A 16,028-nucleotide genomic window follows, 5' to 3' on the forward strand; every position below is an offset into this window, starting at 1 on the left:
GACACTGGGCCCTGAATCACCACCAACTGCATGCTTCACAGCCAGTCCCTTGGCTGCACTTTGCACGGTGACACCTTTGATGCCCTTTGGTGACCTTTGTGATTTTTTGAATGAAAGAAAATGTAATTATTTTCTGCAGGCCAAAGCTAGCCTCACGGGGTTGCAGGCCTATGAAGGCCCGGCCCTTCCTGGCATCCCTGCTCATTCCCATTCGCTCCGGGCTCTGGGGCCCCAGGTCACTTACAATGGCCTTTTCTCGCCGCTTCCTGGCGTGCCGGACGCTTGGCGTTCCGTCTGAACACGGCCCTCTGCTCTCACATCTGTCAGTGAACAAGCAAAGCAGAGGCACTCACTCTCTGGAGGGACCAAACGGGATTGGGGGCGCGGAGCTGCTCCAGGAGGCAAGGGACACCTCTCTACAACTCACTCACAAGGGCAGAACGGTTAGAACCCCTCCTGCAGAGGCCCGGCTGCTCCCTCAGCAGTGACAGCCCAGAGCCGTGTGTGGGTCCAAACACCGACACTGCCTTCTGCTACCTGCTGGGACTAGACTCCTGGGAACCAGCATGTGGCTGACTGGAACCCTTCTGAACCTGGCCTTTTTATGCTTTTAGGGGTAGAAAGGCCCTTTCACTTCATCGTCATATTTGATCTGATGAAAAAAAACATTTTGAGGACTTATGTTTTCCTGTTTTTTCCAGATGAAAAAAGCCTGAGGCTCAGGTCCAGGATGAGATTTGCTGAAGGCTAGAATGTGGAGGAGGCAGAGGAAGGAGTTTTGCTGAATGTAGAGCCACTGCTCCCCAGGGGTTGGTGCCTAGCCCAGAAGCAACCCTTGCCATCACCGCCCCACGTCCAGTCCGGCCATCTGGTGACTCGGTCTGGACACGCAGCTTGAAGAGGCGCCTGGATGCCACATGCCTGCGCCTTCCTACCTGTCTGCACGCTGCCCTCTGCTGCAGAGGGCCAGGCTGCTGGAGTGCAAGGAGCATGGCATGGGGGGTGCGGCCGGGTCCCGGCTCTGCCGCACACCGTCTGCATCCTTGTGGATACAGCGCAGAGGGGAAGGGCAGGGCTCTCAGCCAGCCTGTGCCTGTGTACTGACTCTACCACCTGCCTGCTGGGTGACCTTGGGCCAAGTGACTTAAGCCCTCTCAGCTTCAGTTCATCTGTAAAATAGGGAGATTCTATTGTATCCGCCTCCTTATCCTTTTATGAGGGTCAAATTAGAAAATGCACATAAATACTATCCCAGGAACTACTTGATAATCACATGCTGTATGTTTCTATTAAACATTTTAGAGCCTCAGCTTCCTTATCTATAAAATGGGGATAAGAAGCAGATGCACCCTCCAAGCGCACCTGTGAAGCTCAAATAGGGTAACAGAGGGGGATGTGAAGTGCAGACTTTAAAGTGCTATACAAATATGTTATCATCATCTATTTGCAATGGAATTGACAGTTTCTCCACTTGAAGAGCTGAGAGTGACCGGAAGGTACTGTGGGATTTGGGGTTTGTGTTGTTAAACCAGCTCAAAGTGTTTCCTGTTGACTGGTGTTTGGTAGTGAAAGCACAGGTAAAGAAATGTGGGTCCGGAGAAGACTGATGACCAGTTTATAGACTTACCTGCTACCAAGCTCTGCCAGGCAGCTAAACAGGAACTGCGTTAACCAATTAACTTTCTCTAGAGAGCAGAAAAAAACAGCCTGAACTTGGCCCAAAAGCGAGAAGCGGGAAAGGAGAAGCCATGGAGGTTTCTACGGAGGCTCCCAACTCTTTGCCAGCAAGCCTGTGGACGCAGGCCATACCCACAAACCCCTGAACCGGTCAGGGGAGAAGACAGCCAGGCAGCTCCAGTTCTAGCCTTGGGGGATGTATTTAAAGAGGAAGAGAACCTCAGTAGCTTCTGAACAAACGTTGCAGAAACAATGCCTAATGTGGACAACCGAGTCATCTAGCTCACAGCAACCACTGGGGAAAGAACGGCCAGAAAAAGGACTCAGAGAAGATGGCTCTGACTTGTCATCCTGGCTTACTGTATAGAAGAGCTTTTAGAGAAATCATTGGGGAACTCATTTTCAGTAAGATAGTCCAGGGCTTCTTAACATTAGTGTCTGGGGAATGCCCTAAAATTGAATGTCCAGTAGATGTCTATGCACATTCGAACGGGGAGAAGAGTTTTTGTTTAATCAGATTTTCAAACTGCTGGTATAGATATATAAAAAGAAAGCTGAATTTTTTTTAAGAAAAAGTATCTTTCTATTACCAAATTCTGGTGCTCAGAGTATGGCACTCTGGTGACTAGTCATCATCACCTGGGAACTTAGTAGAAATGCAAATTCTCCACCCCCAACCCCAGACCTACAGAATCAGACACTCAGTGGGTGGGACCCAGCCATCTGCATGGTAACCAGCCCTCCAGGTGACTCAGCGGCACAGCTCTAGACTCAAGGCTACCATCTAGTGGCCATTCAGGTGCATCTCAGGCAGAGTTTGGGTCTTGCATCTGTGGATGGACCTCAGGTCTTCCCCAGGAAGAGTCAGATCTCGCTGGCATGAGGAAAAGAAGCAACCTGTCTCCATCAAAATATGCCAGACCTCCATTCTCTCTGCCCAGCTCCCCGCTGACTTTTGGGTCAGCTCCCTCTGCAATCCGGTTCAGTGAGCAAATATAAGCAAACAGGCTCATGATGCATCATCATCCCTGTGCGAAGAGCTCCCAGGGGGGCAGCTGACTGCAGAAAGTCACAGTGCAACTCAGCAACACTGAGAAATGAGAATAAGCCTTACCACGGCATTAAATCCAGGTATTTTTCAGAACACAGATTAGAATTATGCTAATCTCATTACATGTAAGTGTCACATAGGCATCAAACTGTGTGGGTAGACATATATTTCCACAAAAACCTATCCACTTTACAAATTTAAAGCAGAAAATGGATGAATAAGGGATAAATTCATTTAGACACAAAGCCACAAATGGCCAGAAAGTAAGTGTTCTTCCTTTCCTGAAGCCAGGACATTCGGCCACTCCCGACTGTCACTCAGCAGGCTTTGCTCACCTCCAGGGCCTGTAACCAGAACACAGACCACACGAGGAAACGCAGCCCTGGTGTCAAGGCTCCTCCCTCTCCTGGGCCCCTGGGAACTGGAGTTCTCAGCTGCCTATCATCCCTCCTGAGGCCACCCCTCCATACCTGAAGGTCCTTTGGGTGGCTGGTGACCGGGAGCGGCAGGATGAGGAGCCGGAGCTGGAGCGGCTGCGGGAGCAGAGCCGCCGACTGGCCTTGCTTGGTGGGCTCTGGTAGGGGCAGTGGTCAGAATGGGGGGGGCTGACCCCTGAGTCCTCTTCATCGTCCTCCTCTTCCTCCTCCAGGAGGAAGCTGCTCTCGCCACTGCTGCTGCTGCTGTCCTCAAAGACAGTGTCATATTCGGGGCTCTTGCAGGAGGCCAGCTCTTCATCCTCCAGGGCGGCCTCCAGGAGCCCAAAGTGCTTGGTGAGGCTGGCGCGGATCTCATGGTCTCTCAGCAGCAGATTGTCCTTGGGAGGTGTCCCTGCGTCACGGTTTCTGCTTTCCTCCCTACCGGAGGCCTGCGCCGCAGCCCGCAGGGCACCTTGCTGGGGCCAGTCCTCAAGGTGGACCCCAGTTGGCTCCCAGGACCTCAGCACCTTCCTCTGCAGGGCGCCCTCTGGCTTGAGCACCTGGCAGTAGTCATGGTCTCCAAAGGAACAGGAGAAGGGGCGCTTCTGACCGGCCTGGGAGGCCGGCTGGGCTGTGGTATGCCGCAGGTGGGACAGGAGCTCACTTCGCTCCGGGTGCTTCTTTGGCAGCTTGTGGGCCGCCCCTGTGGCCGCCCCAAGCGGGAGGCCCTCTGGGGTGGGGAGGCTGGGAGCTACGTCCTTGCCTGGGCTGTGCTTGATGTCCGGCTTGAAGGGGTCCTCCTCTGTGGGCTTGTAAGGAGGTGTGGTGGGTGGGGTGAGTCCTACCCATGCAAGAGGAGAAGCACGTGAAGTAGCGACACATCACTGAAACCCTAGTTTGGGATGGCAAGGTGTGTCCCTACTTCCCCAACCCGATGGATGGCGGGCATCACTAATGGGTCACCAGACTGCGGATGAGCCTGGACATGGCCCAGGCTCCTCACACAGTCCATCATCTATTCTTTGGAGCCGGCATGTGATGAAACCCATTTGCCATCCATTCTGTAGCACGACCTGAAGCCTCCAGGTCATCCAGGCATTCAACAAGCCCTCCCAACTCTCCTTCCCTACAGCCTCCGACATCTCCCAGGGCAGAGAGGGAGCAGGCACCACAGAAAACCTCCCACCTAGATCTGACCACCAGTGTCCTTAGTGCTCCTGAATCTGACCTTAGTCTCTATCCTGCCCCGGAAGGGATTTGCTAAAATGCCACAGATCGCTTCCTCTCTGGGCCTCCTGAAGTCTACAGGATCCAGACCGAACCCCTCGGCCTGGCATTCCTCTTAGCCTTTTGTGGTTGCTCTTTGCTGACCCCCCAGTTCTGCCATGTCACGATGTCAGGTGACCAGTGTTCTCGAGTGCACCTGAACTTTCTCTCCTCTGTGCCTATACTCACGCCGACGCTCCCGCCAAGGACGCCCTCCCCTTGTCACTCTAACTTCTACTCATTCTGTGAGCCCGACTCAAGGGCCGCCTCCTCCGGGTGCCTTGCAAATCTGCCCAGGCCCTGCTCCTGCCCCCCACACCTCACCTCTGTGCTCCCAGAGCTCTTGCACCCACTTTAGAACCAGTGCGCACAGAACAGCACTCGTCACAGTGTGAGTCTGTCTCCCACACGACTGTGGCTCTTTCTTTTCTGACCCCAGCATCAGCTCACGTGCTGGCTGTTGGCAGCTGAACAGCTGAGCCAGGCCCCGACCCTCCTCCTTATAATGCCCCGTTGTGTGTGTCTCAAAACCCAGTGCAGCCTATGATGCAGTGGCAGGGGGGGCTCATTGGGGCACCCCTCGCTGCCTGAGGGGCTGCTCAGTACGGGGGACTCTTTGCTAGGGGTCGTGCCAGCTCCCCCATGGGCACCCCACAGCTGAGCCCCTGGCTCACCTGCCGTGCCACAGAGCTCCACTGTCAAGGTCTGCTCAAAGCTCTTCTTGCCAAAAGGAGGGTCACTGGTGGGGACGGGGAGGACAGAAAGGAAAGAGGCCAGTCAGCAGCAGGCCCCGCCTCCCCGAGCACCAAGGAGGGCAAGGGGAACCCGTGACAGACCCTGGTTCTGCCGCCCGAGGAACTGAGGCCTGGGGAGAAGCTGCTGGGGCCGCCCCCGACCCCCTATCCTGGCTTTTAGAGGAATTCAAAGCTGCCTAGCTCTTTTAGGAGACGCAGGGCAGATCTACTGGAGCGTGGAGACGGGGGAAGCGGACGACCTCATTTTACAGACCGAGCACATAAAGCCCAGAGAGGGGCGCAGACCTGCCCCAAACCACGCAGCAGCATCGACTTTTCCCTGTGAGGAAAAGAGCTCCTTCTCTGAGCCTGGAGAGGACAAGTTCTAAAAACAAACTCCTTTCTAAGGGAGCCCGGCTCCTGAGGGCCACACAGGACAACCGAGGGCATGGGCGCGGGGCCAGGCCAGCCCCTCAACATACAGCCTCAACAGGACGAGGTCTCACGGAATAATAAACCGATAATTTCCAAAAGCTTACCTCTGTGACAAGGTCAGCATGAGGCACCTGGGAGAGTCTGAAAAGCAAACAAAAATATATATATTAAGATTCTTCAACATGGCATTGCTAGCCAATGTTTCCTTCTGGACAAGACCCCGCACTTCCGTTGGTACCAAGCACAGGTATGTGACCCAAAAGCCTCTGTCATTTTTAGGGAAGGGCAGGGACAACTCAAAGCCACCTTCTTCCCCAAAACATTAACCACTACGGGATCGACTGGATTTTGCAGAAAAGAGCAGAAGGGTACGAGGGCGACCCCTTCTGGCCACACAGTGTAGCACAGCCGGGCGGAGCTTGCTCCAAGGCCAGGAGCTGTGGGCTCTGACACAGATGGATGCAGGACTAATGAGCTGAAGGAATCACTGTGTCTCCGTTTCTGTGTCTTAAAATGAAGAGTATAACAGAACCCACCACACAGGCTTCCTGTGAGAAGTCGATGGGGATAATCTGTGATAGACCAGTGCCTGGCACAGAAAGTACACAATAGATAAATGTTATTATCCACCCCTATGGTTACCATTTAAAATTCAACTTCACGGTGGCGCTGAATAATGTATAGAAACACCTTCTGTCATGTTATCACCCAGGAAGTCTTCTTTAGAGCACTTAGCACAACATGTAATTGTCTTCCTTTTTGCTTACTTTTGGATCGCCTGTCTCCCCCACTGAAACACAAGCCCCGTCGAGGCAGGCATCTCCCGCCTTGTTCATTAAGTGGCGCCTGGCCCGTGCATAATGAAAAACTCAGAGATTTGGGGGTGATGCCTGGAGACCCGCCCAACGAGCCATCATATAGAAAGGGCAGTTGAGAGGCAGAGAGGGGAGGGGCCCGTGGGGTACGCCGTGTCCCATCCCTGCCCCCCCTCGTGCAGACCACCGACTCCAACTACCTCTGGGAGGAAGCCGTGGGCAGCTGGGGTCCTCGTCTGTGTCCCCACAGCCACTCTCACAGGGGCTCTCCAGAGCTGGGATCTGGGGTCCCTGGAGTTGCTGCTGGTCTTGGCCACTGTCCTCGTCCGTAGGGCTGCCCAGCTCCCCCTCCGTGTCATAGGCCTCGGGAGCCAGGCCCAGCGAGGGCAGAGATCCTTGAGGCTCCGCAGAGACCAGCGATTCCTCGGTGAACGTCAGCCAGGGGCCCAGCTCGGGGTTCAGCCTCCTGGAACGCCGCACGGGGCACACCAGGCTCTCCAGCTTCCTCCCCAGCCTGGTCCATGGCGAGCCTCGGCCTAGCCTTTTCGGGCCCCACTCCTCTTCCTCCTCCTCCTCCTCCCCCTCCTCTTCTTTTTCTTCCTCCGCCTCGTCTTCCTCCTCTTGCTGCAGCCTGGCTGACCGGCTGACCCGTCCTTTCACCTCCAGCCTCAGTGGGCGCAGGCTGGGTCTGGGCCCAGTGCTCTTGGGCGAAGCGGCTATCCTCACCTCCTCCACTGGGGATGGGCGACCGGAGGAGGCCTGGCTGTCTTGGGGCCGAGGCCGGGGCTTGAGGGAGGCATAGACAGGTGTGGCCAGGCGGTAGGGTTTGCTGACATCGCATAGGACGTCTTGAGCCAGAAGTTCCCTCAGGATGGAGAACTCAGCCCAGGAGGCTTTGGAAGGGTGTTGAGACCGGACCCAGGGTCTGACCTGCTTGGAGGGGTTTCTGCAGGGCTGAGGGGCCGGCTCTGCAGCCTGGGGGGGCAGCTTCCTCTGGGGGAGGCAGTAAGTGTGCATGTAGCGAATGAGCTGTACCACCGCCTTCATGTTCTCCAGGGGCACCTGGGTACTGGGGCCTGCCGTGCCCGGCACTGGGGAGTCCTGGGGAGAGGCTGGAGCTGGCTGGGGGCTCAGGCAGGCCTCCCCTGGCTCCTCATCCTCCTTGGCAGGGAGCCGGGGACTCAGGGGGGCCGGTGGCTGCAGGCCCCTATCTGGGGAACAGGCTTTAGCCTGGAGGCAGGACGGCACGGAGACGAGGTGCTTATGCAGTTCTGTACAACTCCGGCTCTGAGACTGCATTGTGGGGACCTTCTTTTCTTGGGTGCTGTCCATCTAGGGAGGGAAAGAGACCACAGTGAGGAGGAAGGCCTGCACTGCTCTCCCCCTCTGCCCCATCAGGAAGCCACTGGCTAGGCCTAGCACGCCTCACCCGGATCATTGAAATCACCAGATTTCATCCACCTTACGCCCAGCTTCTAGCACAGGGCCTGGCACCTGGCAATGCTCAGGCAATGAGCGAAGGAATGAGCAGCCTCCTAACATGGACTTTGCCCCTTCCAGATTCACCACAAAGCCTGCCCTGGCTAGCCATCCCCCTCTCCTGCACTACAGCCTTCAGTAAGAGCGCCTAGAAGTACATTAGTGGTTGCCTGGGGCGGGCGCGGGAACAGATTAACTGTAATGGGGATACTGGGGATCTTCCCGGGATGATAGAAATGTTCTAAAACTGGGTTGTGGTCATGGCTGCACGACTCCGTAAATTCACTAAAAATCATTGACTTGTACTTCTAAAACAGGTGCCTTTTATGATATGTAAGTGGCACCTCCATAAAGCTTTTTAAAAAAGAAAAGAAAAATGCAGTAGCTTCCCAGTGCCCATTGGATAAAGGGGCTGAGGCCCCTTGGCCAGGTGTCAAGGGCCTTCTGCAGTCCGGGCCTGCTGACAGCTCTCTCCAGCCCTAGCTGTCCCCACTTGTCCACGTGGGGCATTTCCTCCAGTGCACTTGTCTCTTTGCTGGGCCCAGATGGCTGTCAGGTGTGTTTCACATTCCTGGGGGACTTCCTAGCTTCCCAGAGGGCAAAGAGCTGGCTCCCCAAAGAGCTTAGCTGCTGCCCCCTTGACAGATGGAACGTGAGGGCAGGCCTTTGTTTTCGGAAGGCAGCCAGGACAAGTAGGGAGAGGGCACAGGGACAGGACCCCACCCCAAGGGGAGCCCAGGCCGGGGACAGGTTCCTACACAGAGCCACCATTGGAGAGATGCCATCTGATTCTGCCCTCAGGAGGTCCCTTTAGGAGTGTCCTAGTCCAAGAGTGGAAGGGCTGAGCAGAGGCTTTGAGTAATAGGAACTCTGGAAAATCACCTCTGAAACCTCTCCTTGGAAGACTCGTAAGATGGAGCCCAAGGAGGAAGTGGAACTCACTTCACTCCTGGGTGTTTACGATAGAGTTTTCAACTCTCCAGTGGCTCCCTCGAAATGAAATCCACACCCCTTACTACTGTGGTCTCCACGACCACGAGCTCTTACGTTTTGGGCTGTCACCGCATTAGAATTAGCCCCCTGAGGGCAGGCCACATCTTCCTGGTCCCTAATCTAACCCAGTGCCTAATACCGTGCCTGGATCATGGACGTGTATGAGAACGGCCAGGGCTCTTTCTAGAACCCCAAACTGTCCTAGGTCTCAAGAAGTGCCCAGCATGCCAGTTACAAGGCCGTGTGAGGAGCAAAGAGGGGACTGGAAGTTGATGGAACTTGATATCCCTAACGAGAGCTGAAGGTTGTACTTCCCAGAAGCCACCTGGGGGCCCAGGTGGGCTTGGGGGCATGTGCAAAAATACCTTGACACAAGGCCGCTGACTTTGGGACCTGAGGCCTGCCTGGCGCCAGGCGGTCCCTTCCTTCTGAGTGTCAGAGCTGGACGCTGGGTAGGAGGTGGCGAGCAGGAGCTTCTGCAGCTGTGGGAGAAGCAGAGGGGAGAGGGAGGAGCGGGGGCTGAGCCGTAGCCAGGAGACATGGAGAAGCAACGTGGGGAGAGGCCTGAACCTGAGCTAGCCCCTCGGGACTGACCACACCCTGACCCGGGTCGTCACAGGACCATGGGAAGAACGGGCATTTAATAATCTAGAATATGTCCCCAATATATTAAGCACAGAGAGCAGATTGTCTAACAACCCCAAACACATATAAGCATCCCAATAAAAGGTACAATCCTTTTCAGAGTCAATTACCTAAGAAGAATATCTGTGATTTCGAGAAACCCAAACAGACCTTGGGTAATATTAACCCATTCTTCTGTTAAATGTGGTGTATATACTTAATTGGGACACTCTGCATCTGCTTGTAACTCACGTACGCGTACACACACACACACACACACACAATCTGGAAGGCTGGCTACCACAACGATCCTTTGGTGTGGGATTCCAGCTGATTTTCTTTTTGTTCTTTTTGCTTATTCATGTTGTTTTTAAATTCGTTTTTTTGTTTTTTTTGTTTTTTGTTTTTTTAAGTAAACTTCTAACTGGTGGGGAAAAAATATACCACAAATACTGAGTAGACAATTAAAAGCAAGTCTCCTCCTGCCAAGGTCCCCTTTCTCCGCTCCAGAAGCAACTGCTATTAACCACTTTCTTGAGACTCTGTCTTGAGGTGGGATTCGATCACACAAGAATGTACGTGTACATAGTACCTCCAGCCCCCCAGCTGTCCCTACACAAGTGGACGCACACAACACTTAAGCTTGTCTGGCTCTTCTAATTTTTCTTTAAAAACTGCGGAGACTCTTATACTTCTGCACCCAGAGAGCAGGTGCACAGTGCATCCCAGCCACAGGAGCTGGGAGCTGAGCACACCAGAGGCCCACCCTATCACAGTCAAGGCTGAGAATAAGTTCGAAAGTATGGCGGGTTTTGCTACAGCGCTGAGTGCTTCCTTGGGGTACATGCGCCCCGGTCACCCCAGCGAGGAATGCCAAAGGCTTGGGAACCGGAGCAAAGGCCATCCCACAGACGCCTAGGAGCTGGAGGGCTGCCCTGCCCCACCTAGACCCCAAATCAACACACGCATGTGTGTAATTCTCAGACGTGGACCAGAGTGAAGGGACCTGGTCTGGCCCAGCCTGGCCCCAATTCAGCATGACGCCTTGGGCGAGTGCTTTCCCTCTCTAGGCCCTGGCTTCTCCATTGGTACTGAATGAAATGACTCAATATGAACCGCTTTCAACTCAGGAGTCCCTCTAAGAATACACTAGACGCTGCTTACCTCAGAAAAACACACAGGTATATTGGTCTGTGGGTCTCTGTCAGTCCATTGGTGGACTCTGTGGGATCTATGACTCTAAGTTAAGAACTGGGCATTTGAATGACATCTCAGGGCCCTTCTAGGACTCTATTGGTGTGCTGGGAGTCTAGCGGGTGAGTCTATCTCCTGTGTGCCTAGCACAGTGCCTGAGACAGGTGCTTGAAAACCTGTGTGGAATGGAAGCCGTCTAAGGCACAGGAAGGAACAACCTGTGACCAGCAGGGGTCGCTCTCTGCCTCTTGGAAATTTGGTCCCTCTCCAGAGCCCTGGCACAGAAATGGCACTGAGATTCCTCATTCCTGATGGTCGCGCTGGACTATTACTTAGATAGCATTTATTGAGCAACTTCTATGGGTTATTATGCACTGTTCTAAGTGCTTTACATATAGTACCTGCTGTATTCCTCCTCACATCCTTTGAGATAGGCACTATTTTTGACCCCACGTTACAGACCAGGAAGTTGAGTCAGGGAGAGGTTAGGGATACACAAGCTGGGATTCAAACCCAGGAGGTCTGATTCCAGTTTGAAAGCAAGCAGGACCCCTATCAGCAGGAGCCACAATGTGGGACGGAACATATTCATGTGTTCAGCACACACTAGCTGCTGGGGGAACTTACAGCCAGCAGAAAAGAAGGAAAGGCACTCGGGACCAGGCGGCAGAACACCTGGGATCCGGCCCTCGCTGGCACGCCAGCCCGCTATGTGACCACGGAAGAGGCCCTCCCCACTCTGGGCGTCTGTTATCCCATCGCTGGGCTTGATGGTCACTAACGGCCTTTCTAGCTCAAAACTCTCTGTGACTCAAGACTCCTCTCAGCTCCAACGGTCTCTAAATTTCCTAATCTTGCCAGCCCCCAGGGGCCGTAGCACCAAGATGAGGAGCCCAAGACAGGTGAGTGTAGCTGGACTTCACACCCCAAAACGCCTCAGCTTCCAATACGCAAAGGGCGATGGCTTTGAGCAACTGAGGTCTAGAACCCTCTGAGAATCTGATAAAAGCTGAGACTTTCTCCGGAGAAAGCTGTGATTTCACACGCACATCCGCATGTCCCACATACACTTACACAGATAGCATCTAACTTTTGCTAGTGGGAATATAAACCAGTCCAACCTCTTTGGAGGGCAATCTGGAAATACCTGTCTAAACTGGAAACATCGCATTACCTGTAGACACAGAATTCCATTTCTAGGAATTTACCCATTTACACGTGGCAAAGGGCTGAACAGAACAATGACTACAGCACTGTAGCAATAAAGCAGTTAAAACAAGATAAATATCCATCAGCCAAGGAACTGGTTAAATAAACTATGGTTTAACCTATACAGACAGCAAAAAGGATGAAACAGAGCTACTTGTGCTCAGTTCAATGAGAAAAGCAAGGTGCAGAAAGTGTGTAATGTAGGCCCCCTTTTGTTGTAAAAAAAAAAAAAAAAAAAGGTGAAAGAGGAAAGTCACATAACAGATCAGTAAGCATGGAAAGCCCTGGGGAAGGAAAAATCGACTGTGAGATGGGTAAGGAGGTTTTGCTTTTAACTGTCCACGTTTCCTGCTTAGATTTTTATTGCGTATGTATGTATAATCTTTAGGAAAATGTTTGCATGTGATTTTAAGGGGTTGTAACACAGGGTGAATCCACGAAATCCCAAAGGGCCTACGGAATGCAGGTGAAGCCTCCGTGGCTGTACAGGTTCCGGGAAGGTGAGGCCCAGGGAGGCCTCACACATCCTATCCAGGCTGTTTGCTGTGAAGCCCACTCCCTACATCCACCACCCCTGAAACCAGGCACCACATCCCAGGCCACCACCATCACTTCAACTGGAGATAGAGTCTCACCAGCGAGAGCTCATCCACCTCAGGGGCTGGAGCCGGGGCCAGGGGCTCCAGGGAGGGGCTGGGGGGCGCAGACGAGGGGACAGGCGAAACTGAGGTGCAGGATTGTGCATCTCCACCATCCAGAGCTGGGAAGGTGACCAGACCCACGTCATCTTCGGGGATGTCATCCAGGGTCTTGGTGAGTGCTGCCAGGAGGGCCTCATTCTCGCTGTCAATTATCTGCAGTGAGAAGGGTAGGTGAAGCAGAGAGGGACGTGGTTAGTCAATACCTTGGGCTCATTCGTCTTCATGGCGGAAACGTGCTCCGCACACACAGGCTGCACCACCATCACTGATCACTGTCCTGCCAAACCCTTTCGGATGCTTCCTCCATCGGATCCTCAGTATTGCTGGGATAGCAGATGCCCAGGGAATGTGTTATCGACTCTCCAGGAATCCCAGAAGTTTATGAGCAGGAAGCAGGTGACACTGGAAATGGCCTTGCCCTGGGAATCCCAATCTGGGCTCTGCTGTTCATTAGCATGTGACCCTGGGCACAGAGCTGCCCCCTGAGAGACACCTGTCCCCTCCACCAAAGACAGCAGCTTGACGCTGCAGCCTCCTTTGTCCAACCCCTGGGACACAGCCCTGAAGCTGGCCTATGCCATTGGTAGCAGCATCCTATGGCAGGTCCCGGACCCCCCTGACTCTGGGGACATAGAAGACAATGGAAAGGCTGGAAGCTTCAGGGTTCGATGATGACAATAACAATCACAACTACTAATTTCCTGCGGGTTCCCAGGACTTGCTTGCCTCATTCATCACGGAGAGTTGTATGGTTGAATTTGGGCTCTGGAGCTGGGACTGAATCCCAGACCCTCTACTTATCAATGGTGGGTCCTTAGCTCTTTCATCTGTCGAATGGAATAGCAACTGTACCTACTTCATAAGGTCATCGTTGAGGACTGAATGAGTTAACGTATGTAGGATGCTTAGGAAATAGTGCCTGGCACATGATAAGCATTCATTACTATTACTATTACTACTGTGATGGCGATGGTGTTGATGATATTGATGGCGATGATGGTGATGATGATGATGATGATGATGATGGTGGTGATGACTCTGGTAATGATGATAGAGATGATGGTGGTGGTGGTAGTGGTTGTGGGACTTTCTCCCCATCTCTTCCCTTCCTCCCTTCCCCTAACACACACGTACTGAATGGCTGCTCTGTGCTGGGCATCATCTAGGCACTGGAGATACATCATGCCAAGCCTGATACAGCCCCTGCCCTCATGGAGCTTACACTCCAGTGGAGAAAAGAGTTAAACAGAGAAACAAGCGAGATCATTTCAAAGAGTGAGGAAGACTGGAAAGAAAATAAAAGGAAGCTGGGATGGAGAATGAGAACACGGTAAAGATCTACAGGCTATTTTCGAGGTCAAAGAAGACGGCTCTGAGCAGCTGAAACTTAAACTTAGGCTGAAAGACAAGAAGGCACCAGCCAGGCAAAGGGTAGAGGAAAGAAGATTCCAGGCAAAGAGAAAAGCAAGCGCAAAGTCCTGAGACGAAGAATTTGGTCGATGAGAGGAACAGAAAGGCTTGGTAAATACTGTCACAGATGAACCTCCCAACAGCTCTTAAGAGGGGTATACTATTCTAACTTCCATTTAGCAGATGAGGCAACTGAGGTTGAGCGAGCTGTCCAGGGTCATACAACAAACCCAGAACAGGCAGGGCTTAGACCAAGCATGCCATGCACAGATAAACCAAGATCCTTCCTTCTCTGGTGTCTAAGACCTATAACAAGGAGGGTCAGTGAGCACGCTTCCAGCCCACTCAGACACCAGCCCACCGCCCCCACACCCAGAAGGCCAGGAGTCCAGAGATCACACCGCTTCTAGGTGAGGCAGCGAGCACCTGATTTAGTAAACCCTGGTTGCTGGGCCTGTTCTGGCGGGAAGCACATTCTGTCACATGATGCCTCCCCCAGCACACTTTCCCATCCCAGGTCTGGCTGTTTATCCTTTCTTCAGGAAGTTCATCTGAAATACACATCTCGTGATGGCCTTTGGCCGCACTAAATCTGTTCCAGGCCTTGCAGCCGGAGCAGCAGCTGAGTAATTCAAAGGGACATGGGGAGAGGAGAACGAGCATGTTTGTAATTTTTGGAACAGAGCTAAGAATAAAAGAGAGGTCAAAAGAAGGTTTTGGTTGGGCCTGACCCAGGCCCCGGGGATGGGGGGAGGGCGGATCCAGGCCCACAGACTCTGGCTTGAGAATGTGATGGGGCTCACTTGACTGTCCCCCATCCTCACCCAAAGACCAGAGTCCCCGTGTCCCCAGAGCAATGTGTCTAGCCCGCCAGGAAATTAAGATCTTGGAACCTGGGGCGAAATGACCACTCTTGGGGGCTGACCACACAGGACTCTGCCCCGTAGACTGATCTTGGATAAGTCATTTCCCTCATCTAAGCCTTACTGCTTTTTCTGTAAAATAGGAAGCCATGATCCCTGGCTGTCTACAAGGAAGGCAAGTCTGGAAGTAGTAATGAAAGTGCTCCCGTGCTTAGCTCAGTGCCTGAAGCATGGAAGACTTTTCCGAATGGAAGAATGAATGAGCCAAACAATGAATTCTGGCCACAGGGAGACAACTGAGATTAGGGTTTCAAAGAACACATTCTAGAGAGAAGTTATTCAGAAATGAGTCATCGACACTGGATGGAATGAGAATTCCCTCTTTCACAGAGGGGATGGCCAAGGGCCCAGTGATATTACCATGGCAAATATCAGCTGGATCCCTCAGGGATCACATAGTGGCCAGGACTGTTAAACACGTGACCTAAGTGCCACCACTCCCCTTATCTCTAACCAGATGTGGCTGTTCCGTTCACACCAGCATCTCTCTTAACACAGTCCTCCAGGCAACAACTGCTTCTTTGCCATCCTTTTTAGGGTGAGGGGAATGAAGGTCCAGGAAAGAGACTTGTCAAGGTCACAAAACACAGCAAGTCAGAGAAGGGGTCAAAGACTGACTGTGTGCCAGGCACCACGCTAAATAATAGAGACCTCAGGAAGCAGCCAACAGGTTGGTACAAACAAAATGACTAACAAAAGGCCCCCGTGCGCTCCTCAGCCCTCGCTGAGCTGCTCCAGCTTGGGGACAGCCAGGCGGGGTTGAAGGCCCTGAGCCCTCCGGAAGAAAGGCCGTTCCCGCCTGCAGCATTGTCCCACCAGCACCCTGGGATAATACATCACAGGGAGCTGTGCCGCCCCTCTCCTCTTCCCGGGCCCATTAGCTCGACTCTCCCAGCTCTGCTTGGAAACGGAGTGCAAATTAATGGAGAGTTAATCAGCTGAGGAAGAGATATTAATAGACTTGGCCCCACCCCCAACCTTCCTGAGCTGAGCTCAAGCTAGAGGAAAAAGAGTCTTTAAGAAATCTGATGGAAAATGCTTCATTTGGGGCCTAGAGTGGCTTGAAGGAATGACACAGAGCAGAATATTTAGGCTACTAGT

General features: G+C 53.1%; 1 protein-coding gene across 3 annotated transcripts in view; it reads right to left on the reverse strand.

The window, feature by feature from the left end:
- PPARGC1B (PPARG coactivator 1 beta) overlaps positions 1 to 16,028 on the reverse strand; it is a 97,001-nt gene that overhangs the window by 9,971 nt on the left and 71,002 nt on the right. For 2 of the 3 annotated variants that reach the window (XM_016150372.2, XM_036224700.1), the window contains exons 3-9: positions 12,529 to 12,747; positions 9,232 to 9,348; positions 6,595 to 7,726; positions 5,684 to 5,720; positions 5,085 to 5,149; positions 3,199 to 3,985; positions 245 to 320 (exon numbers count right to left, since the gene is read on the reverse strand). In XM_016150372.2, coding sequence (XP_016005858.2) covers positions 245 to 320; positions 3,199 to 3,985; positions 5,085 to 5,149; positions 5,684 to 5,720; positions 6,595 to 7,726; positions 9,232 to 9,348; positions 12,529 to 12,747 — 2,433 coding nt within the window. The remainder of the gene's footprint in view (positions 1 to 244; positions 321 to 3,198; positions 3,986 to 5,084; positions 5,150 to 5,683; positions 5,721 to 6,594; positions 7,727 to 9,231; positions 9,349 to 12,528; positions 12,748 to 16,028) is intronic. The other variant, XR_004952058.1, reaches the window with a different exon arrangement.

The sequence above is a fragment of the Rousettus aegyptiacus genome, unplaced genomic scaffold (assembly GCF_014176215.1).
Source record: "Rousettus aegyptiacus isolate mRouAeg1 unplaced genomic scaffold, mRouAeg1.p scaffold_m13_p_7, whole genome shotgun sequence".
Lineage (NCBI taxonomy): Eukaryota > Metazoa > Chordata > Mammalia > Chiroptera > Pteropodidae > Rousettus > Rousettus aegyptiacus.